Source organism: Cygnus atratus, chromosome 2 (genome assembly GCF_013377495.2).
Source record: "Cygnus atratus isolate AKBS03 ecotype Queensland, Australia chromosome 2, CAtr_DNAZoo_HiC_assembly, whole genome shotgun sequence".
Lineage (NCBI taxonomy): Eukaryota > Metazoa > Chordata > Aves > Anseriformes > Anatidae > Cygnus > Cygnus atratus.
The window spans coordinates 11,199,573-11,224,598 of NC_066363.1; the positions used below are offsets into that span (position 1 = coordinate 11,199,573).

General features: G+C 48.1%; 1 protein-coding gene across 5 annotated transcripts in view; it reads right to left on the reverse strand.

Annotated features, from left to right (window-relative positions):
• The window catches only part of DIP2C (disco interacting protein 2 homolog C), a 316,036-nt gene extending 294,148 nt beyond the window's left edge, over positions 1-21,888 (reverse strand). For 3 of the 5 annotated variants that reach the window (XM_035564302.2, XM_035564300.2, XM_035564299.2), the window contains exon 1: positions 21,777-21,886. In XM_035564302.2, coding sequence (XP_035420195.1) covers positions 21,777-21,861 — 85 coding nt within the window. In that variant the 5' untranslated portion in view covers positions 21,862-21,886. Of the gene's footprint in view, positions 1-21,776 lie in introns of all 5 variants that reach the window. The other 2 variants (XM_035564301.2, XM_050708814.1) reach the window with 2 other exon arrangements.
• Positions 21,889-25,026: the final 3,138 nt, after the last annotated feature.

Genomic DNA, 25,026 nt, shown 5'->3' on the forward strand with positions numbered 1-25,026 from the left:
TTTCCACAAAAGAGTACCCACTGAAGTCACAAATAGCTTGCTTTTGGTTCGACAGCTTACACTGCTTAAAACTGGCAAGATTTGGTTATAAAGGGCCATTTGCTTACTGCTCTAAGATGTTCTGGCTTAAAACTGCGATGTTTTAACATCATGATGCAATCTAAAGCAACAGTTCAGAAACTGCATGGTGGATCCAGTGATGACATCAGCTGGTGGGAAGAAAAAAAAAGAAAAGGCAAGGAAAGAAGAGAAAAAAAAGAATATTTGACGAAAATAAATATTGTCAAAACTTAGAACAAAGTTTTATTAGCACCTCTGCTTAAAAGCAAACACTTTTGATCTGGAAACTGTTTTGCTGTCAGTTCTGTTTTCTTCCTCCTGCTTCTCACTGCCAGCCTCTTCCCAGCAGGAAGCCGTGGCCATCTTCACGCCAAGCCGCCAGCTCCGCAGGCTCCCGGGCTCTGAGCTGGCACCAGGCAGCGCTCGGCAGAGACACAGCAGCAGTGAGGTTCCCTTCGTGCAACACAAGGTGTGAATGTCAGCACCCGAACCCCCCGCATCTCAAGGCAATGCTCAATTTATCACTGTCCTATCCTTTTGTCAGAGAGAACTCCTGGGACGTGTGTGCTCTATTTACATACCCGTTAGGGAAGAAGAATGGCAAAGGTCCCAGCAAAGCTCCCCACGCGGGACAGCATCCAGGCTTGCCCGCGTTCTTCAACTGACTTTCTTTGCATTGGGAAAAGCTTCGGTTTTAAGGCCTTTGTTGTCTTCTCTGAAACAAACGTTTTCATTCACGGCTGAGATACCCAAGCTGTCTGTGCTGGGGGACACAACTGGGCCCAGGGCACGGGGCCAAACCCTGCCCCACAATTGTGTTTAGCACTCGGCGCTCTCCTTGACACAGTTCTGGCCCACAGCGGCCAGCGCTGCCCCAGATAATGCCCAGACACAGCTCAGGGGACAGCACGTCCCGCAGGCTGCTCACAGCAGGCAGTTTGGCTATGACCAGATGCTGCAAAGAGGTCTGGGGCCGCGTGTGGGAGCCAGGCTCTGCCACTCGGGCACGGGACCGGGGAGCAGCCCCCGGTGCTGGCTGACCGCCTTCCTCGGTGCCGGACTGATCGATGAGGGCTCAGAGCTTCAGGAGCTACTTTTGTCTTCTACAAAATAAATACACAGCCTACGTAGGAGATTGATGGGAAATTGTGCAGGAAGAGGTCTCAGGATTACTCAATCAGGCATATATCACTGATGTCCCTCACGCAAACTTGAGCTCTGGAATAGAAATCGGCTGCTGTAGGGGTAAACTGTTACCTGATTTCTGGATACTGATCCTTTATAGCTGGCTGAGGTGGACAATTCATCAAAAACAGATAACAAGGCTCTCTGCGAGATGCTACCTGTATCAACTGCATTCAGACAGGTCTGTCTGGACTGCTTTTCATCCTCTCCAGCATGCTCCAAACCCAGATGGCGGTTTGTTGTTATTTTGTTTTGTTTTTGATTACCAGAACAACAACTAAAAGCTGTGAGAACTCTAAATGGTCCTGAGCCATGAAAGGCTTGTGTCAAACTACCATGATGAAATCTGCATGATCAACCACGGGTTTTTTCTCATATTATATCCAGCATGAAAAATCACCCCCTCAATGAGGTTAACCTCAAGATGGGCTTTAAAATCCCTGAAGTACGGAAGGGGAGACTCAAATGAGCATCTCTGAACACCAAGCCAAACGTTCCCAACTCAGCCGCAACTGTTTTGGTAACGCTATTTGCAGAGGCATGCTTTCATTCTCGCTGGGATTCAGCTGCCACCACTCCCCTCTGAGTGCAGCCACAAAAGCCGCTGTCCCCATGGCAGAGGTGGCAGAAGTCAGTGCATGCCACCAGGTCCTTCAAATCTCAGGCCAGGGTATTAATCACGGTACTAATTAAGTACAACGCTGGGAATTCATGCGGCGGGGCAGCAGAACACACCTGTGGGCGCCCCAGCTTTGCTGGCAAGCACAGGGAGCGTGCGGGCGGCTGGGGGCGATGCCGCCCTGAGGGATTCCCAGCTGAGCAGCACAACGGGTCTGAAGGTAAACGGAGCCTCTGGTGCTGAAGAACAGATGCTTGCTGCCTCCTTACTAAAATGTTCCAACTTTGTGTTTTTCCTGTTGTCCACTGGAGGTTATTACTGTTTTTCCTTCATTGTCTGTGCCAGATATAAAAAAGGGCAGGAGGGAATAAGAAGAACCATGTGTTTCCAAGACTGTAGTTCCTGCCTCTTGAATGAACATTTGAAAAAGTTTCAGCTACATCCAGAATGCTATTTATCCAGCTTTAAGAGCAGGAACATTTAGTCCAATAAAAGAAAAAATTTAAAGGACCGTCAGGCTTGTTCCTCTTTAGGACTTCTCTTGCAGTGTACAGCATTACAGTAATACCATCAAACATTGTTTAGATGATTTAAAAAAAACATGAATAAAATTATTCCAGATGTGAAAGTCCTTGAGGCTGGAGAACTCAATACCACGTCAATACTGGAGCGATCACGGGGCTTAAAGCTGCAGAAGCAGGTTTTGTGTCCACTTCAGTTTACTTCTTCTACGATTTTTTGGGTACCCTTTCTTTTTGACATCCCTTCTGGTTCTGTAATCCAACCCTATTCAGCAGAGACCTTAACCACACAAGCCCTAAGTCTGTGCCCACTTCCAGCTGCATGTTTCAGTTCTAACCGACCTAAATATGACTTAAACCCATCATAAAAACATCTTCCATGCAGCTACGTTTGTACCTACACACTACTACAAACAAATAGCATGAACTATTGTTGCCCAACGTCACAACAGTACTCTGAGATAAATTCCTTCTCTGTGAATGTCGTTCTGCAATTTCCAGTCCCGTCGGTTTTTCACAGGCCCGTGCACAACACAACGCCCCAAAGCCTTGTAACAGGAGGTAAGGAAAAGTGTAAGCTCCCGCTCTTGGCTTTAAGTGCTAGCACGGTGCTCCCACAGTAGTGATTGCATTTCCTAAGGTATAATGGAGTCCAACTCCAATACACCAGGTTACGTTAACCTCAGCTCTGTCAATACCACATAAATTCGCGTCCAAAACCAATAGTTTTTTAAGAAGCCACGCACAGCTTGGTTTCCTAAACAGCAGAGCCTCTTCTGTGACCTGCGGATGAATCATGGCTAGAGAACACCGGGCTGGGAACAAAGCCCAGCTCTTCCCAGCACAGGAAAGGATGGCTGGCCGTCCAGCAGGCACTGCAGGTCACCCCCAGGTTACAAGGCCTGTAACTGGGAGAGCCTTTCATACGGGTGTGTGATCAGCAGAAATTAGGATTTTTTTCTAACCTAAACAACAACCTCAAACGAAACAGCCATCGACCTATGATTTCCTGAAAGATCTCAGTGTAAATAAATCATTGCTCACGTCCAGAGCCACGGATATGCTGCTATCTACACGCTGAACCACCAACGCGCATGTTGGTGGAGGCATGACTTGAAGGGCACGTGTTCTCCTGGAGATGCTGCAGGAGAAACGGCCCTAGGTGTTGGTAAATGGAGCTGCTGTCTGTGCAGCCACTGCTTCAGGTGGTAAAAACACTGCAGCCTTGCTACCGCTTTTGCCTGTGCTAAGGCCCTGAAAAGCAAACACTGCTTTTGTCCCTGCCACGAGGCTTGGGAAGTGCGAGAGGCTTGGGAAGTGCGAGCGTGTGCGTGCAGCAAGCGCCCCGAGGCCAGAGGAAGGGATCCTGCCCAGAAGCAGCGTTCACCTCCCCGACGGTTCAGCTTTGCCCAACGCTGCACAGGAGTCTTTGAGCCAGCTTTGGATTTCAAAGCTCTTTTACTTGCATCCAAAGACTTTCTGAATATTATGTCCCTGTCTGCCAAATTGATCTTCCCTCTCTCATTATTTCCCCCACCAATTATACGGGTCTGAATTCGCTCCAGTTTTAAATTCGGTTCAGTGAGAGCCCGAGCATTTTGTAACAAAATGCCACTACAGAGATCACCAGATACTGCAATTGGAAAGGCACAACGTGTTAAAATAAGCCTCAAGATATAGACAGTGGGGTTTTACTTTACTCACTGTGTATTTTGATATACCAAGGGTTATTACAGTTAATTGTTCTGAGCCAAAAGACATTGTTGTAAACTCGGCAACAGCATGTAATTCACTTCATGTGACTGAGCAGGAACGTACACCCCATAAAACTAGCTGGAATAAAGATATTTGTTAAGTCAGTTTCACAACAAAAGCATTGGTGATTCATTAGAAAGGGCGTGAGCCGCTATAAAAGCCAAAACACCACTGAGAAGAAATAAACAGAACAGGATTAAAATTGTCTTCTTGTGCCAGACAGTTGAGACCGAGCATCACAAAACCCCACATATTCTGCCTTCGTTTCAAAGGCCTCCTAGTGACAGTGAGCCGTCCTGTGTCCTTCCTGACCTCAGCAGTTATTCCAGGAATTGGAGGCATGGTGGGGAAGGGGCTCACACATCTGATCCACAAAGCGGGGGAAAAATCTGTGACTCAGGATGTGGGGAACTTGCGCGTGCCCAGCGCTCCGGGAGCTGCTCCTGCAGATAACATGCCCTTAAGTGGGAAGGTTTCTTCACTGAGGAGTCAGCGTGTGAGTTTCTTCCTTCCCCATCCTCTCTGCATGCGTACTCCTTCACATCTGTAAGCCTACCTGCACCGACTTACACACTGCCTGTAGAAATAAGAAGTCAGTATTGTACCTGGTTTTTACAATTTAAAAAGCAACTTCCTTACAAATTAAAAAAAATAAATTTAAAAAAAAAAAAAGTAAACCATTGCCTCAAGAGATGTTTCTACACCTTACTTTTTAGATTCTGTAGTGTATCCCATATAACTGAGCTACTGGCTTTTGTACGGCATACATAGGCCTTGTCCAGTTCTGGTTTTATGCCTCAATTTTAGTTATTCCACCACACAGAGAGTCACTTCTCACCCTCTTCACACCTTAGTGCTGGGTACAAGCAAGAAGATGGCACCACTCTTTTCACTGCACAACCCCAAAGTTTCTCCTGCTATTCAGAGCAAATTCAGAGTAAGTGTGGGATATTACAAGAGGGCCAAGCTCCTTCGAGCTGCTACATTTTCATACAGATTAATGAAGCAAAACAAACCAGTAGGAAAACAGTGATGCTTCAGGCCAAGTTCAGTAGATCACAGGTATGATGAAGAAAATAACACAATGGATGGTAAAAGGAAAATGAAAATAAAAATGCAAAACACATTATAATCACTTTCTGTGATCCTGAACAGAATCTTTTATTTCATATGTTAAGAGAAGAGGGAAGAGGGAAGAGGGAAGAGGGAAGAGGGAAGAGGGAAGAGGGAAGAGGGAAGAGGGAAGAGGGAAGAGGGAAGAGGGAAGAGGGAAGAGGGAAGAGGGGAGAGGAGAGGAGAGGAGAGGAGAGGAGAGGAGAGGAGAGGAGAGGAGAGGAGAGGAGAGGAGAGGAGAGGAGAGGAGAGGAGAGGAGAGGAGAGGAGAGGAGAGGAGAGGAGAGGAGAGGAGAGGAGAGGAGAGGAGAGGAGAGGAGAGGAGAGGAGAGGAGAGGAGAGGAGGAGAGAAGAGGAGCACAGCTCCTGCGACTCAGCACCAGCACACCATGAGCACCCTTCACCAAAGCACTCATTGCTCCACTCTGCTGGCACTTGCTGCCCTGTGAAGCACAAGGAAATGCTCCACACATTCCTCCTGCTCCTCTGAAACCGGAGGTTACCCCTGGCCCCTGCAGCGCAGGATTTTGGCTTCCTTGTATCAGCCTGAGTTCCTGCTCTGGGAGTCAAACCTGCAGTCACGGCCTGTACCCGGGAGGCGACCGCAGACACTTCAGACCGACGGTGCTGTTCAGGCAGCTGGATGCCTCCTCCTGCCCCCAGGCACAGGCTCACACCCTGCTGCAGTCTGCAACGTGGCTTCACCTGCACTGGGTGGTGACTTTTCAAAAAAACAAAATTGAAAAGAAAGTGGGTGATCCAATTCTATCCTGGAGGATGTGGTACAAAAGCAAGCTGAGTTGGGTCCTCTGTTCGCACCTACAGAAACGAAGAATGTCCTCACCCAGAATCTCTTAAATCTACGTATTCAGTGAAGCACAGAGAAAACATACAACACGAGAAGCAGGTATCAGCAGTTCTGTTGTTCCTCATCTGATGACCTGACAAGGCTAAGTACATAGTGGAGCATAATTAAAAATAAATAAATAATGAATTAAATAATAATGCTGTTAAGATTCCTACCTTTTCACACCATAGTGGAGGCGGGGTGGGGGGGGAAAGACTGTCGATCCCCCCATTACTACTCTTTTTTAATCAAGCAATGAAAATGACAAAGATTTGCTTTCCTGTGCAGGGACGAGATGCTGACCCCAGCTGTGCCGGTTGGGTTTAGGTCAGACCGGCAGCACCGATGAGCCTGAACACATGCTCAAAATGCTTTGCTGAATCGGGACCGTGCCCCACATAACTTCCTCTTGCAAAAGCTATGGCCAGCTGCTCGCTGAGCAGGCAGGAGACAATGTGGACGTGGAAGTTCTTTCTATTTAAAAGCTGTGTTCATACCCCAAAAATGTAATCCAGCTCTCTTTGTACTTCCCTTTTAATAGACAGAGAAAGCCTGGTGGCTGGGGAAGAATTAATAGCATGAGGCCCACCATTCCCAAGGCCCACAGCCACGTACCAGTTTTCGTACGAAGACCTTACTGGGGGGTCTGCAGTGTCAGCGTAACTGAAGACCACCTTCTAGCTTCGCCTGGAGGGTTCCCTTCTGCATTACTGACTTGGGAAAGATACACAGTATTTAAGCGCACGGTCATAGCTCCATGTGACTCTTAGCACAGGTTCCAATAAAACTAATACAAGAGCTCATGAACACTCAGGATATTTTCATTTCTAAAATTAGTGCTAATGAGGAATCAAACAAACTGATTTTCGAAGCCACTGAGTTCTCTTCACGTCCCTGCTCCAGCCAGAACCAGAGCAACTATTTCTTCAGAGATAAAAACAGATACATCCTTTCATACAGGTAAAAACTAGGAATCATTTAAGGGACAGTCATATACCTGAGCGATGGTCATAATGGTGGCATTAAAATCACCAGAAGCAACCTCACCCACGCCTGAATCCCACTCATTTACCTAAGATGTAAATTCACCCCCATGATCAAGTTTTGCATATAAAAATCAGTAAAGTTATTCAAAGTGAAACGATTTCAAAATCCAATCCCTGCTTAATGCATCGTGCTTCACCTCCCACACTGCACGCTTCTGTTGACCATCACTATTATGTGTGTGACATAATTAAAAGTGAAATTTAACAAACTTGGTGCTACGAAAGCTCTCAGATGAGGAGCCACCAGTAGCAGGCCTAAACATACCGTAGAAAAGCCTTAGCGTGTCACTCCAAGAAATACATACACTGCGAAATCCAGGAGAAATGTACAAGGAAGTGCAAAATTCTGTATGTATCAGTGAAAGGTGGACATTTTTGAGGTGTCTCAGAGTGGCTGAGGCTGGCAGCACCTCTGGGTCCAGCAGGGCCACCCAGAGCAGGGTGCCCAGGACCACATCCAGGCAGCTTTCGAAGCTCTCCGAGGAGGAGACTCCACAGCCTCTCTGTGCTCCTACTCGTGCCAGTACTCCATTACCCTCACGGTAAAAAAGGTTTTCCTTAGATTCACATTGTGTGGATACATACAACTTTTTACTCGGCAGCAAACCTGGATTAAGATGTTTCCATACACGTCCCTTCCCGATGCGTCCATCCTTCCCTCCACCCACGCTGCTCATATCCCTGCTCTCAGCAGAACGCACTTACCACGCTGCACAATGTAGCAAACTGCTCAGTTGGCCCAACTTTAAAAATAATCAAAAAAACAACTTTCACAGGAAAAAAAAAAACTTAAAATTTTCTCCCTCTTGTTGTTCCTTTTGGTTTTGTTTTTAAATCCAGGCATGGCCGGAATGATGACCCTCTGCACAGGCAGCATCTTCCGCTGGTGTTGGGCTACTGCAGAGATAAGGCTCCGCGCCAGATTTGAGACTTCCACTGACAAATGATTTCGTTTTTCTTCACCCCGCTAACAGGGGCACAGGACAAGACGAATCGCAGCACTTGCCACTGCTTCCATACCAGGTGTGCTCATCAATATGCAAGGCTGATTTGAAGATACAGTTTCTGACCCGCGCTGTATGCCTGAACAATTTAAAAGGCTTTCATCATGGAGAAAGCATTGCCGGCTCCTTGCAAGTAGTTCCGTTGTAATTTTAGGCTACATAAGCTGTATTTTTGTTTAGCGTGGGTTTCACGTGAATAAAAAGAAAGAAAAACACTGTGTGGAGGTATTATCAACAGAAACGCATTTTTAGATGGAAACTGAATGGCATAATGCCAAATCAGATTTCAAGAAATTGAAGATGCACCTTTCTCTATAAATGCCTCAGACTGCGAGGAGAACGTGCTAATTTGGCTTTAAGTAAATAGGATAAAGTAGAGGTAAACAGCAATGACAAAAAAAAGCAAACATCAACAAGATTGGCAAAATCCACGTACCTCAGGCAGTGTCTACACAATCTGAGTGTTTCAGGTAGTTAACAAGTTTGTTACTCCAAGTCAGGAAGTTGTTTTAAATCAACTTAAGAATAAAGAAGATTTGAGGTTTGGTCTGACATATCTCATGAGCAGTCTTTTACAGAGGAAAAACGAGAAAAGTTTGCGCAAAACGGCACAACATGAGTTATCTACAATGTGATATTGCATGTAAGTCTGCTGTGCTGTTTGGGAGGAGTGGTGGAAAGACAGACAACACAGGAATTTTGCCCATGGACTGAGATACAACGGGTGGGATGGTGACTTACCATTGTCTGCCATACTAGGGCAAGATTCCTCTGGAGAGAGGCCCCAAAGGTCAGAGATAACAGCGGAACAAGGGGAAAGAAAGAGAGCCGGGAGGTGAGGGGAAGGAGAAAAATAAAGCAGGAGTTCCTCTGTCACAGGCTGGCTTTCTCTTTCTCTGTCGCATAGGAAGAGGTAACACGGAGCATGTGTTACCTCTCACGGAGTGCCAGAAGTGTTACGGAGCGTTTGTGATCACGTAGCTTCCAGCAAATTAGTAACAACTCCTTTAAGCACGGACTGGTTCTCCAGTCATCAGCGGGTCTGTATTTTCTCACTGGCAGTACGCTTTGGCCTGTTGTTCCACGCACGTAAGGACTCCGTGTGACATGCAAAGCGTTCTCTAAGTACCAAGGAGGACGAGACACAAAGCGAAGAACCGGCATCTGTGAGGTTCGTGCGTCCAGCCACAGCCCCTTAAATATCACAGACTGTTTCTGACTATTCGCAGGCATAGCTTTAAGTGGAACTACACCCAGTAGTGCGCTCCTGATGCCAACATAACTTTTGCCATTTATTTTTAGGTAAACTGGACTTCAGTCTGAGGGAAAAAATAAATACAAGAATTTCTGTTGGCAGGTCTCTTAAACTCCCTCCTTATTTAAGCCCCTGTAAATAGAGCTTCTGCTTTTACAGCAAGACTACTGCCATACTTATATTTTGGGAGGACTTCAATTATGCCCTTGATTGTAATTCCTGTTGTAATTTTTTCGTATTTGTACCACAAACCCGTATGAGCCCAGGTCTGGGAGGCACAACTGCGCTATCAGCCACGCTGGGCTCGGGAGCGGAATGCAGAAAGCGATGCGGGCGGTGACCCAGCCCATGACAACAGTCACACAGGATTTTCAAAAGGAGGCTGGAGAAAAACAGATGCTATGGTATTTCAGAAGGGTATGGTGACTGAGATGCTTCGTTCTCTCTCTCTTAACCCTAACATACCCACGTGAGCAATTTTTTATGATGAAGCATACAAAACGTCTTACTATGTTAAATAACAGACAGTTAGCACCTTATCATCAGTTACCTTTTCAAACCATTCTTTTTCACAATGCCCCCACTAGCAAAACCCCCCTATACCTAGCAAGAAGTCTGGGCAGAGACTTCTCTGGGCACCCGAGTTACAGCAGATCTGTAACCGAGGTAAAAGGACTGTGGAACTTTCAGATCAACGTGACCTTCATGTTAAAAAGTTAACTGGAAAGCAGAATTGGCTTCCTTCTTCCTAGTTGCAGCCTAACTAGTCCTAGATACTCGTTCTACTAAAAAAATAGGGGAATATGAGGCCTGGAGTTATTTCTAATATATCCTGAGGCAGAATGGCTCATACAGGAAACTAAATCTGAAATTGCATTTATAATTCACAAGAGTTAACCAATTATAATAATGAACAAAGTACATTGGAAGCAACAGAAATATGCAGTTTGACATTCTGAGTGATGAGTAATAGACCTAGTGCTGCAGGTGACACTTTCCTATCAAAATACACCAAAAAGCATTCTGTTGCTTTGGCAAAACCAGATCACCGCCTAGAAATAATAAACAACCAACAAGAGGACTTCAGTTTGAAATTCTTTATGCTTCAGAGGTACTGTGGTCTGGGACAACGTTTCTTGAGTAATACAAAGAGTCAGTGCACGAACCAGCCTAGACCCCTCCCAGGAGGACAGAGAAACTGGCACCGAAGAGAAGAAGCCCAGTCTTCCTGCATTGGTTGGTCTGAAAGTGCATTGTGGAGGGAAAACTGTTACGGACCAAATTACCAAAGTTACTAAATGTCTCTAAACGGTCCAGCAGTCCATGACAAAATGTAGTATCATTGCGACTATTTCTGGCTCCAGGCATCCCCCACACCCCTTCTTCACTTACTTGCTGCAAGGTGACCCAAACACCTCACCTGGCTCCACAGCATCCTTCGTGGAACAAGAAGCAGCCAGCAGCCTGACCTTCAAAGCTGAAGAAAAGCTATCGGACTTGCCAGGAGCGCCAGCCTTCCTCAGAAGTACCACCAGCAGAAAACACTGGCTAAGGCATCCTCGCGCTCGAGAAGAGAGTACCTGGGCTAGGTAGGAAGTGTCTTCTTTCTCCTACTGCAGACGAAGGAGTAGATTCCCTCGATGTGCAGGCTTCTGCACTGCTTAGAGGGAGGGGACTGCCTTACTTTTTCACTGTGCTCCAGAAGTGTTTGCATCTGCAGGTCAAAGATACCAGCCTTGCGAAACTCTGAACGAACAAGTATGTTTCACAGACAGCACAATGCGCCACGAACAAAGACAGATACACTTCCAGCGCTCCTAAAGCCTTCACCTACTGTCGTGACACAAGAGAACAAATTAGAATTACCAAGACAAACCAGTTAGGAAAAATCAAAGACATCAGAGCCAAGAACTGGCCATCTCGGCAAAGCCTTTCTACGAAAACTGGCTTTGCCTTCAAAGTAGGAAGGGTCTTCTACTTAGTTGTAACTTAATACCCTGAAAAAACATGGACTTAGGTGCATTAGAATCACGTATGGCATTACAAATAAGAATAAAAAAAATAAAAAAACACTAAATGGGAAGGAAACAAACAGTATACACAGATCCATATACTAAAAAAGAATACCTAGATATATATTTACTGCATGAAAGCTAAAATAAAATGTATAACTAAACCAGGAAAACACTACCTGTCTTGTTCCAACTCATTTCATTGCTGAGTACATACCTCACCTCCCTGAAGCATCAGGGAATAGGATCTTCAGAGGAATTGATTGTTTTCTTATTCTTCATCTAAATTATTAAGAAGTACAATACCTTCACATAAAAGCCAACAATTAAGCCGCCTATGATAACATATTTAGGGAGCTTTTTAAATGTTATTGTTCTGCCACTTCACGCTTACAGAGAAGTCACCTGAGCTGCTGGTAAAACCCACGAGCAGTCAGTACCGAAGCAGGCATCATCACGGACTGTACGTGATCTCCTCTCAAACTGTAACGTATGGACGTCCTTACAGTGTTCGGCGTCGATTTTCAAAAAATTACTACTGCAAGTAAATGTCGAGTCTTCACTGCTGAAAACACACCAAACCTGAAATTCTCAAGTATTGATGTGTTTCCTCAAGTTACCAGGACAATACAGTTCCTGATACCGGCCCAAAACTTTCATAAAATGCCATCACAGAAGTGCTTACGGCACTGTGTATTTCTGGTCAGGAGTGCACTCAGTGGCTTACGTACACATGCTTCTTACACTCTGTATTTCTTAGAAAGGAGTCTTCTATCCCGTCGACTAGTGGGTTCACTTTTTTCAGAAAGCCATTGAGTCTTCTTTTATTTGTAAGCGTTTCAGTGTTTATCTAGCCTTAGTAATATTTTTGGTCTTATCTCCAATCTGAATTTGTCTAATATCCTTTCCCAGGAGCTGGAACTTCTCATGTTTTTAACGGCTAACATAAATAACTTTCCGCTATCAGAAAATACTCCTCCTTCCCCAACACAAGATTTGTCAAATAATCCAAATAAACTCTCCAACTTTCTCCTGGCTAACAAGGTTGATTAGGATTGCTTTAATCCCCTATGTCCACATCCCTACTCTGGGTCACTCTTAAAGACCTCTTCTTAACTGTTTTGTCAAACTCTCCAAGTCTGTGGTACAGATACTCGTCTCGCCAAAGTCAGAGCTTGTAAGAGACAAAGATAAAACCTTGGGACTGGAATGCATCAATTGCATTAGCAGTATAATATTCATAAACACAGATTGCAAGTCATTTTTTCATCATAAAAAAAAAACAACAGGAAATTTCATTCCTGCTAGCCCCATTGCTATTGCTCCACACACCAAACCAACTTTCCCCATTGCAACACGAAGCTGATTAGAAGTAGAGCCAATTAGAAGTATTGCCAATCCGTTAATTTGCCCTCTTAGAAGCAAAAATCACTCTGCAGTCCAACAGTACTTTTTCATTTTTTTCCCAAAAAAAGCTAACCCCTCATTTCACAACACTTCGGAAAAAAAGGATGCCATCTTCAAAACAATGCTTTAGTTTTCCTAGACTAAACAAATATGGCAAATGAAACCAGCCTCTTCCTGAGGACTCAGCACAGGGGTTTGCTGTTGTCATTAAGGACAGGATCAGGCCATTTCTACGTTTTGCTCTTTCACTGTTTAACTGCTGTTTGTTCATTCTCAGGCATCTGTCAAAGAAGTCTAGTATCTGAAGTGCAATTTCCATTTTAAGAGTCTTTACCACAGTTGAACTGTTCACGCCATTGTAATGCCATCATTTTGTTTCATTTCGCATTTGAAAAACATTTCTTTCAACAAGGATAAGGGAGGTATGGCATGGAAAAACCTAGGTTTTGCTCATCCTCCTTGCAATTAACAATGTAAATATGACTTAATATGACTAAGGGTATCCCCTCCCCCCAGAAAAAATAAAAATGAAAAAGCTACGTTTCATTCATTTCTATGATCTTGAAGGTGTGTAGCTGCGTAAGACCGTAGTTACAGAGTAAATGGATTTCTGAAGGAAGCTGTTTTTGTAAAATTTCAGAACTGTTACATATGAGATACCAGGATCCTGACGACCAGCTTGGTCTCTTTTTCCATTAAACGGGAATAGACGCTTTAGCCCTGTCATCACCCTGCTGGTGCCCCGGCACTTTATCCAGAGGGGCCACGCAGAGTGGGCAGTCAAGCCCTGGGGCGCTTCCAGACCTAGCTCCTCTGAAGGGGCCTCTGCCAGGGCCTCTTTATTTTGCCAGGCTGTTTATGGAGGCCCAGACATCCTCAACATCCACACGCTAGGAAAAAGGCTGTCACTACACTTCTTTTGGGTCTCTAAGCCAAACCCAAATCTTTAAACCTTTCCTAGTCTACGCAGGCCTTCAACCAGCAGCCCCCCAGTGAAACCCCAGGCTCCGTGACCCACACTTACACTTCACTAGATGTCACAGAGTTTAAGAAACATTTTCCTGGCTTCTGAACAGCTCCTACCAGACCAGACTTACAAGATCTTTTCGGTTTTTGATATTTTAATCTTACACACAAATCAAGCCAAGATGTAAATGACGAACTATCAGATGCCATGGTTAATACAGAGGTATGGTTTCTGGATCCAGGCAGCAGTAAGACCAAACACAGGTCCTAATACTCCCTTTTATTCCCATAATAAGCAGGCAATATTTGACGAGTCCCTTCTTCCGCTCAACTGCCAGCATTCTGTAGACCCACCTGTGTGAGTGAAAGCAAGCGCTCCTCCAAATACCCTGAAAGCTGGCTCATTACTGGTCCAGCTCAACCTCTGGAAAGCAAAAAACACTTTCACACCTCCGTAAGTCACAGGACATCCTTCCTTCCTATCCATGTTATCAGGATACTTTGTAAGAATTCTTTCTTTCATTCATCCAACCATTTAACATGTGATATTCTTTAAAAGAGAGGGCTGAGCTGAGACATCATACACTTTTCAATGTTACCTTCTGCTGCAAATCAATGTGACAATTTTCCACATGCTGGCACTTAATCTCGCCTATCAAACAGCCGAGAGCCAGCAACTGACTGTCCTCAGAGCAGGGACCGCAAGGAGCAGCAGGACAAGCCTCCCTCCTTCCTGCAGGACCCATCAGGTTGCCCTGGCGAGACCCCACGCGGCTTCGGCACCAGTCCGGGGGGGCTGCCAGAGGCAACAACCACAGCCACGGCCGGGGCCTTCCAGGTGTCTCTGTCTGGAGCTGAATTGCTTGGAGTCTTCCTAGCTGCTGTTCTTTACTGCAGGACATCATGTCACCGTTATGCTCTGTACTTGTTTTACAGTTGTACTTAACCCTAGTGATAAATAATACTCATAATTAGAAGCCCTAGCTAACACTACTGAAAAAAATTAATTGATTTACACGGGCCTAAAATGAGTGATTCCCTGACACGTTCCACCAAGTGGAGTGAAACGAAAGCAGTTCCCATTTTGTAAACTTTACCAATAGAAGGAAAGAGGAAAGACCAGAAATAACTGCAGAGAGCAACCGTGTTTCGGATCACACCACCAGCACCGCGGTCAAGGAGAGAACCAGGGACCATGCTGGGCAGCCAGGCAACGCTCCCCACCAGCCGGGGAAGACGGCTGCCCCTAACCTCAGCTGGGTGACTGCTGCCTGCACCTGGGTTCCCAGGAAGAAAGAGCAGAAAGGAGGCGGGGAACAAGAAAAGGCAGAATGGGATCATCAGGGCTAAGGCACAACTGATGCTCACCCACTGGGAAGGCAGGGAAATATACATGCATAATTTTAAACGGATTAAGAGTTTGTGTCAAATCTGTTCTGTGCTGGGGTGAATCTTGCGCCGCGGTGAGTCATCTTGTCTGACAGTTGCCAGGGAATTAAAGCAGTTATTTTTAAAAAATTATATGTCCTGCTTGACGCTTTATACAAATAGCCTCTTAAAAAATTAAAACGCAGTCAATGCATTTTTAAGTATAGAAGAGCTACGGTACATTTAGGATTCTCTGCGTCACACCGCAAACATCCATCCTGAGCTATGAAAACCAAAAGGAGTTTATTGATGTCCCTTTAGAGAAACATTGATCTTCCTGCTGCTCTCCACTCCCAGGCCAAATCCTCCATCAAGGACTAGTTTGTTACACCTGCCTTCCGTATAGCAGGGAAATATTTTGCCCTGAGAAAAACGAACCACAAAGGGAAGAGGTGTGCTATATCTGGATTTCTTCAGTACGAAAGAATATTTGGTTTGCTAGAATAAAGTCTATTTGACTCGAAATGGCAGTTTTCACCTTACAAAGGAGTAACCCAGGCAGGTCAATACCTTCAGAGAAGGACGGCACGCCGACCCACAACCACGGGCACACGTCGAGCTGTCGCTGTGGCAAGGAGAAGCAGAGGCTTGTGCTCTCTGCGCCGTGCAGCACGGTCAGACAGACGTTCCCTGACGCTGCAAAGGGCAGCTCCTCGCAGCGCGTGTCCCTGTTACAAACACACCGCTTTCCGCCCCTTTTGCCTATAAAACTGACACCCCACCGGCAATTTTCACACATCCTTGGGAGAAGTTGTTCGAGTCCGTCTGCTGGGTAATACAGCAAAGATCATCGGAATGATCTATTAAGTGTAACCCTTGGGCATCAGTGCTGCTCGACATCAGCCTGCAATAAAGGTGTATTTACAGCGTGCCTCCAGGACAGCTCTTCTGGGAACATCCCGGCGATTTGCATAGTCTGCTTTACAAGGCGTTACAACATACTTCAGCTGAATGAGTGACAGCAAGTCCTTTTGACACAGCAACGCCCATTAAATGCCCTGAAGTCCAAATACCACAGGAAGATGAAGTAGGTAGACACACATCCAAAAAAAAAAGACTTCAAATTCCAGTACCTTTCAATGTAAATGGATATTAACTCTTGAGTGAATTTAACCTGTTTTTAAAACTACCAAGCAACTCTCCCTCTCCAGCATGCACACCATCCAAGAACCAAAGCAGCTGATGAGAGGAGGATCATCTTGCAGAGAAAGAAAAACTCATGTTGCCAGCACTCTTGATTTTATCATAATTCTCATGGCATTTGACATATTTGCCTAAAACCTTAGATCTTGTATGTAACGTGAAAATTTCAGCTTTACGTATTTTGAGTAGGTTCGTCCTCTCTGCCAGAAAAAGAACTGAAAACATGAACCAACTGCGCCCTAACGACAAAAAAAAAAAAAAGAGAAAACAGCAAGAAGCAAATGTGAGTATTGAATTTCTTAGTTCACTTCTCACCCAAACTCGGGAAGTATTAATACTCTGTCATTGCGCGGGTTATACCCACTTGCTAAGCAGAGCACTGTCTCTCAAGGAGTGAATTAAAAGGATGACTCCGCGTCCCAATCACAGAGGTGTGGTAGTTATTGAAATTTTCACACTCTGAAACCTCTCCGCGGGTGAAGAGTCAGCTGGCAAATGTCATGCAGGAACAATAACCGGAGGAGCTAACTGCAGTCCTCTGGCCCCGCGCCAGTGACTACATCCAGGCAGGCAGCTTGGCGGGGTCCGGTGGTCCTGCGAGGCGCTGCCAACCACAGCTCCCTCCCGAGAGCGGCGGCCCTTTTGCTGACGGGATCGCTCTACTGGACAAGGGCTTCGCTGGCTCTGTCAGGAGGCATCGTGCATTAACGGGCACCAATAAATGACACACCGTGCACCTATAAAATAATACACCGACCAGACAATGACCCAATCAACCCAAGTAAGGCGAGCGCATATAACCAAGCCAGCGGATGTAACCAAGGTTTAGGACCAAATTAATCACCTGAGCTCATGTCCAGTGCCTTTGGGAAGGAGCAAGCATTCCTTGAAGATCCGCTGGTGCTTTTTGAAAGCGGTCTTTGGAGAAAGGCTCAAGTTTACCAAAACCTGCTATGCCTCATATGTTTAAAATGAAAGAGGACTGGACGTATAGCACGGAATATGAGTAGAGTAGTTTCTGAACAGGATGTTTTTCACATTTTCCATGTGGCGTCTGTGGTTCTTTTAAGTGTTTCAGCTCTGTTATCTGACACTTGGATAAAATACTGCAAGAAATATAGAGCATCTTTTCCCGATTAATTTTGGTTCAGAAAGTAATTGGAAGGGCAATATAACCCTGTATAACCTTAACTAGAGGGGAAAATGAGAAAAATATTTTTGGGACTTTCTAATTCTTAAGTGTTTTTAAGAATGGAGGGGTTGTAAAATTACGTTTTTAAACAGAAAGACAACGTATTTCAAGACTCCTGGTTTTATTAAATGAGTTCTTCAGTTAACAGCTACCAAGCTAGTCTAAAAAAAAAACGAGATGATTCATCTATTTCCATCCAATACAATTTTATACATAGTTAGAAAACTGAAGCCTCATAAAATTCTAAGCGGCCCTCAAGAACAGCCACTGCAGAGTGACATGTTGATTGCATCAGCCCCCAAAGGCCACAGTTTTGAGCACTGCGAGCATTAGGACTGTCACTGGAACCCACTGCAGCGTCAAAGACCAAGTAGGTAACAGGCCGGCCTCAGCCACGTTCACTCGAGCACAGCAAAACAAATGCCTTTGAGTATCTGGCTGGATAAAAAAGATTCCACAAGTCACTTCTAATACTCTTACCAGACTTAAAGTGCTGCTGCACCTCTCAGTTCTGAGAAACGCGGAAGCATTTTCCCCTCCCAAAATGAAGCGAAAACACCATCAAGAAGTGTGCTATTGCTGCCTTAAGCTGAACATAAAATTAAATACCAACGCATGAACATGAAAGTCACTTTCAGCACTCATCAAAGCGCGAGGCTACCTACACAGCTCCCTCTCTCTCATGGGGTAGGCTACAGGCACACACGCTCGGAGGACACTGGTAAACATTTCTGACTGACTGATCTTCAGCCTCTAAATCAAAATAATGAAACTAACAAAATCTAAAATGGTTACCCTAATTTGCATCCATAGTACCTTTTAAATAGCTTTGTTTGAAACAAAAAAGCGCATTCGGACCACAACAAAAGAGAGGTAAAAGGCATGTGGCTTGCCCACAATAACCAGTGGGTTACAAGTGCCAGAAACAATCTTAGCAGCACACAACGTAAACACCTTTCAGACAAACTCCTCTTCCCTCGAAACCAAAGAACAGCACAGAACTGCCTAAACGCTCGCCAAAAAAAGGCGCTTTGCCCTGTCGTCTAAAAAGCACGTGCTACCTACCCGGCAGCCACTGCGTGAGCTTCTGCTGTCAGAATCGCTGCTGCGAGTCAGCCCCTGCCCAGCGTGCAGCTGAACAAGGAGACCAGAATTTGGCTACGAGAGGAGAAACTACCACGGCCATATTGAAACGTACAGTGACTGCCGGCAAAGACTGCAATGACAGCATCTGCGAGTGCCCCAGTACCACTTGTCTACCAGCTACCCCACCTCCTGCCTCGAGTCGCGTGGCGTGGGGAGGACCCGCACCGCCACACGGGATGGGCAGGACCTGGGGAGGAGGTGGCGTTAGCTCCCAGCCAAGAGGCTGTGTTGCGATAATCCTGCCGGTGCTCTCTTTGCACAAGGCAGCAACTTCTTTCAGAACCTGTCCCTAAGTCTCCCCGGTCCACGAGAGGTTTTGGCACTCGAGAACGAGGTTGCCTTGGTACAAGTGGCAGCTGTAAGGCCCGCGGTGTTCAGAGGCACCGGAACTGGAAAGCCCGCGGTCACACACAGTACAAGAAACCACTTCGGGCACTCGGCACTTGAAAAACATTTTCCTAGCAAGTCTGGTTTAGGAAAGGGGATGGAATTTAAGGCAGTCCCTTCACTCCCAACGTTATCAACGAGACCCAAACACGCGTGTAAGCATGCAGTTGCCCATCTACTGCTTTCTACAGTTACCAAATCCAAGAAGGCGGCAGAGATGCCTTAACACACCATGAGCTTGACGCACATTAAAACCTCATTCTTGCAAACATTTCTGCACAGGCTGAAGCCTACCACAGTGAACGGCACGCCACTGAAGCCAGTGGGCTGGCACACGATGGTCAAGTTACATGTAAGGGGCACACACTCGGGGCCTGAAAATGCATGAAGTTGCCTTGAAAACCGCCAAACTCTGAGCTAGCGTGGCCAGACTATGACCAGCCTTCCACTGAAACAAAACCTTACGAGTTACTGATCCTACCCTACGCAGTCATCAGTTTTGGGAAGAGGCCAGAATTTGCAACACGTGTGCCTGAAGTGAGGAGCTTTAAGCGGCGGAAGGTTGAGTTTTTCCCAGGCACGGAGCACTGCAATTTACTTGACTAAGAGCACACCAAGAGTGGCTTGGGGGAAAGACACTGAAAGCAGGATGCTGGCCCCTTCTCCTCCCTCCTCCCGGTTCCAACCGATCTTGATTTAGGTTGTCACGGTCAGAAAACACGAGCCACGCTGTCTGCTGGGTGCAACGTCAGTGGCACAGAAGGAAAGATATTGTCAGTGGGATAAATTCATTCCAGCTCTAGCTCCAGGGAAGGCACAGCAGTGCAGACAGAGATGTCCAATTGCAAACCACGTCCTGCTTCCTCCGAGTCTTCTTGGATTACGCTTGCGGCAACAGGAACTGTACCATAAAACTGCATTACAACTTCGGTACACTGAATTAGCGTATTTCTTACTGAAGATCTAAGTCAGTTTGATTTTGGTCTTCTGAAAGCATTTACTAACATCTGTTTTAATTAGCATCTTGCCGGTGTGCAGACAGTAGTGTGATAAACACCAAATAGCATAAAGCAAGAGCACTACACACCGTGGTATCGACAGCGCTCCCTGCTCCCTCCCCAGCACAGAGAAGGGCTGGTGGATGGGCAGTACCTCGCTGTAAGGCAACATCACATCGAACTTTTCTTATTTTGGGTTTTCAGGAGAGGAAGGCAGAGAAAGAAGAGCCCCAGGCTAATCAGTAGCTCCTTCTCCTCTTCCCCCTCAAAGCGTTAAAAGGAAAACACAATGTCAACATCAGCTCCTCCCTGCTGATGAAACTGGCTTGAGCGCATTTTACTTTCTGGCTTGGAGCCCTTACAAACCGTTACGAAAAGACAGACAGACAGCTCGGTATATCGAACACTTCCAATAACTGATCTGGGGCACGCTCGGTCATTCTGTCGAGTGTTGCAGCCAGTCAGCGGTGAACGAACACTAACATTTGTCTTTTTTTTATTAAAAGAAAAAGCTCACGGCACATTTGCACTTGAGGAATGAGCCAACTCTAGCAGCAGCAGATACAGATACTCCCTACTCCCTGCCTCTGCAAGGAACAGCTTACATCTGAGGCACCACAATCCTGCCTAACACTGACGGCACTCTGGGTGCTTGATCCCCATCAGGGAGAGATCCTGATGGGCAGTAATCGCTCCGTGCGCCTCACTCCTCCGCCAGAGCTGCCACAGATGGAGACGGGGAGCTGGCTGGCAGCGGGCTGAGGTGCGGAGGGCGGGCTCGGGCTCCTGCTCGTCCTCCCAGCCACAGCAGCAGCAGCGATGTGCGGGCTGCACAAGAGCCTTCCCAACTGGCAGAGCATCGAAATCAACCAAGCCAAGCAAATCACCACCGCAAGCTTTCAATTAAACGGGAAATATATATATATATATATATATATATGCGATTAACAAAAAAAATCCTTTCCTTTAAGTAGTATTTTTGAGGTGACATTATCATGGAGTGTTTTGTTGCAAGTGCTACGCTGATCCCGAGGCGTGCACTTGACGGCAAGCCCCTCGATACAGCCAAGCAGCCTGTTCGCCCCAACGTTATGTGGCAGATTTCTGTAAAACTGCATTTTCTTGGCAGGACAGGGATCCCTGCGAGCCAGCCCGAAGGATTTTTCCATCTTCCATAATAAAACATGCGAGGCTGGAGAGCAGCGAGCCCTGCTGCCAGAGCCCCCCTCTCCAGCGGAGAGGGGGCGGAATTCACCACAGGTAGAACAAAAAAATATATATATAAATTAAAAAACTAAAAAACCCGTCCGCCCGAGCCTCCGGGGGCGAGCACAAAGGCGCGCACCCGCCTGTCCCCTCAGGAGCTGAGGGAACGCCAAGGGGACACGGGGCGGGAGGCTGGGAAAGAGGGGTCGGGGGTTAGGGGGGGGTTGTGGGGTGGCACCGAGGGGCTGAGGAGGGGGTGAGGGGGCGATGGGGGGGTCTGCGAGGGAACGGGGGGGGGGGGTAACGGGGTGCTGAGGGGAGGGGGTGCGCGCGCCCCGCCGCCCGTCCAACTGTCACCGCCACCGCCCGCGCGCGCGCACGCGAGGGCCGTGCCCGCTCCGCCGCCCCCCCCACCTCCCACGTTTCCCCCCCCCCCCCCCCAATTTTTTATTTATTTTATAATTTATTTATTTATTTATTTATTACCTTCGGAGAGCTCCAGCTCCAGCTCGGCCAGGCGGGCCCGCACCTCCAGGGGCAGCGACACGCTGTCCAGGCTGCGGTCCGCCATGCTGGCGCGGGGGGCTCTGCCCTCCTCCTCCTCCTCCTCCTCCTCCTCCTCCTCCTCCTCCTCCTCCTCCTCCTCCTCCTCCTCCTCCTCCTCCTCCTCCTCCTCCTCCTCCTCCTCCTCCTCCTCCTCCTCCTCCTCCTCCTCCTCCTCCTCCTCCTCCTCCTCCTCCTCCTCCTCCTCCTCCTCCTCCTCCCCGCTGCTTCTCCCCCTTTGTTCGAGGCGCGGAGGGGAGAGGAGAGGAGGGGAGAGGGGAGGAGAGGGGAGGAGAGGAGGGGAGAGGGAGGGAGGGAGGGAGGGGGAGGGAGGGAGGGAGGGAGAGGGAGGGAGGGAGGGAGGGAGGGAGAGGGAGGGAGGGAGGGAGGGAGGGAGGGCGGCGGGGCCGCGCCGGGTGCCGAGGTCCCTGCGCGCCGCCTCAGCGGGGCATGCGGGGGGAGGCGGGCGGGCGCGCACGGGGACGGGGCGCGGAGGGAGGGAGGGAATGCGGCGATTTCTCCTCTCCTCCTCCTCCTCCTTCCCTCTCCTCCTCCTCCTCCTCCTCCCTCGCCGCTTCCTTCAGCGGGGCCCCGCCATGGCCGCTGCTGCTGCTGCTGCCGCTGCTGCCGCCGCCGCCGCCCGCCCGCGATCGCTCCTCATCGGTTTCCCCGCCGCCGCCGGCTCCCTCCCGGCTCGCCGCAGCCGCCCGGCCCCGCTCCTTCCCCGGGCTGGGCTGGGCTGGGCTGGGCTGGCGGCGCCTGGCGCTGCGGTGCCGCTGCCGCGACTGCTGCCGGCCGGGCACGGCGCCGCTGCTGTCACGGGCACGTGACCGCGCCGCCGCCGCGCGCCCCCGACGCCGGCCCCCAGGGGGCGCGCACGGCGCGGCGCTGCCCCCGCGCCTCGGCCCTGAGGCGCTCTGGGGTTGGGGGGGGCGGGCCGGGGTTTGTCGCTCTGTCGCGACAGCCCTCAGAAGTGGGGCTGGTGGCTCTCACGGTGCCGCTGCGAGGGGGAGAGGGGTGGCGTGGGGAGCCGAGGAAGCCCCGAATTCCCTTTCCTGCCCCACCTGCGGAGCGGCTTGCTGCCTGCTCGTGTTGGCGGCTGTGTTCGTCCGGCTAAGCAGTGGAAATTCGGTGCGTGTGTTACAAAAAGTGCACATTTCCACTTACATTTCCACTTAGGTCCCCACTTGCTGTCAGAGATGAGGACACGGCTGACACAGCGGCGTGTCCTTGCTCGGCTCTAGCGTGCGCCCACTGCCACCTCCATCTGGAGGACCCGTGCCCCAGTCACACCGCTCATAACAGGGAAAGCGTGTAATAAAGCTCCCCTTCAGATCAACAGACACGTTCGGCAAGGAACAGCTGCCTTTCTTTTTCTCCCTGCATACGTCTTCTCTTGTATATTTCGTTTTGTTTCAGAGCATCCCTCACCAGAAGGACGGAGCAGGACACCCCACCACCTGCTGTTTCATAAGCCCTTGGAAGCCAGTGGGAGAATTTGTCTCACAGGGACACAAGTTTAACTGAAAGAAAAAGGCGTAATTGTCCCCAAGTCAACCACGGCTTACCATTTTGGTTAGCGGAAGAAAAGGATGTAGGAGTTCCTTCAAGCGATGAAACTCAGGCTGTGACTATACTAAACAATGTAATTTTTTAATACGTTGTGGAACAAAAACAAATGACATCATATTGCCAGCTGTGCTGGACTGGTGTCAGCACCGGGGCGATCCCTGCACTGTACGTGGTGCTGGCAGCTCCTCGTGCTCTGGCTGCACCCAGACACAGACCCACTCGCGCCCGATGCCGGCGTCCCTTCAGCCGGAGCAGTGCCACCAGCACCTGCAGCACCTCGGCCAAGCTGCCAGGTGCAAGCAAGCCTTGAACACACAAGGTCCCTGCATTTCATGGTGCTGGTGTTTGTTTCATTGTCACTTATGCTGATTTCTATTAACCACCACCGGGCTACTCTTCAATGCACTGCAGGATTGGAGCCATCTGTTTAGCCTCTCTGTAGCCCACTACTTTTAACAGCATGGCAACACGCATGCCATTTAGGGTATACAATGCCTCTCCACCGGCACTGTGCTATATAGGGGTAAGATGTTTTGCCTGTTGTTGAGCACCGAATGGCTGAAGTACAGGCGTTCAAGGAATTATCCACGTCTTTCAAGTTCCTTACATCAGGACCCAAACAATGAAAAGCAATTAAATCCAAATGTGCTCCAGGCTTCCTACCTGAGAAGCCCAGTTTTGTTTGTTTATTGTTTCGTGGGGGATGAAACAGGCTGAAAGGCTCAGCGCTCCACAGGAGGAGCTTTTTCCAGCACCAAGGAGGCAGCCACGAGGGAGGCAGTGCGAGGCTCTGCGGCGATCCAGCTTTCTGCACCAGCGTGTATCTCTGAGCTGCACCTTTGCTTCCCCACTCTTTGAGCTGATGGGAGCTGGTGATTTTATTTGTTATCTGATTGTTGCACAATCCCTACCAGCGACGCTCACCCCGCTCTCCAAATTTTCCCTTTTGTGAAGTTACATAAAGGGACCTAAAGAGAAAGAGCTGAACGTTCACAACATTTCACATGGAATTTTCCTGGCGCTTCCAAGACAAGCCCCATGTTTCAGCAGTTGGGTACATTTACTGAAAGAACAATCACTCGCTGCGTGAATCCATCAGGCAGGAATGGAAACACCCAAATCCTGCAGCCTCCCCATCGAGGTGCCCTGCTGGATGGCGGCTGCTGCAGAGGGGGTCTGGGGAGCCCCTGGGTGGGATGCGGCAAGGCAGTGGGGCTGGGGCTGCAGCAGGGGAACCTCTCCCCTTGGCACAGGGATGGGGGAGCCAAACCCCAGCACAGGAACATGCCTGGGGCCATGGCAGCCTCACTCGAATGAAACATTTGTTCCAACAGAGCTCCTCTGCCTCATGAGAAGAGATTTCTTGCTTACCTCCGGGTTCCAATAATGAAATTTCAAGCATATAAATTTGCATGATGAATTTGATGAAACACTGAAATTAAAACAAAAAAGGAGCAAGTCAGGAGGTTTGACCTAGTTGGTCTTAATTAATGAATCCTTCCAGATTTGTAGATGAGAGGCCGCGTCGTAATCATCCACCAGAATAAGCAGTAGGAATTTTCCTGACTTCAAGAAAAGCAGGACAATATTTGTGTTTTGGACCCAGTGATTAATTAAGAGT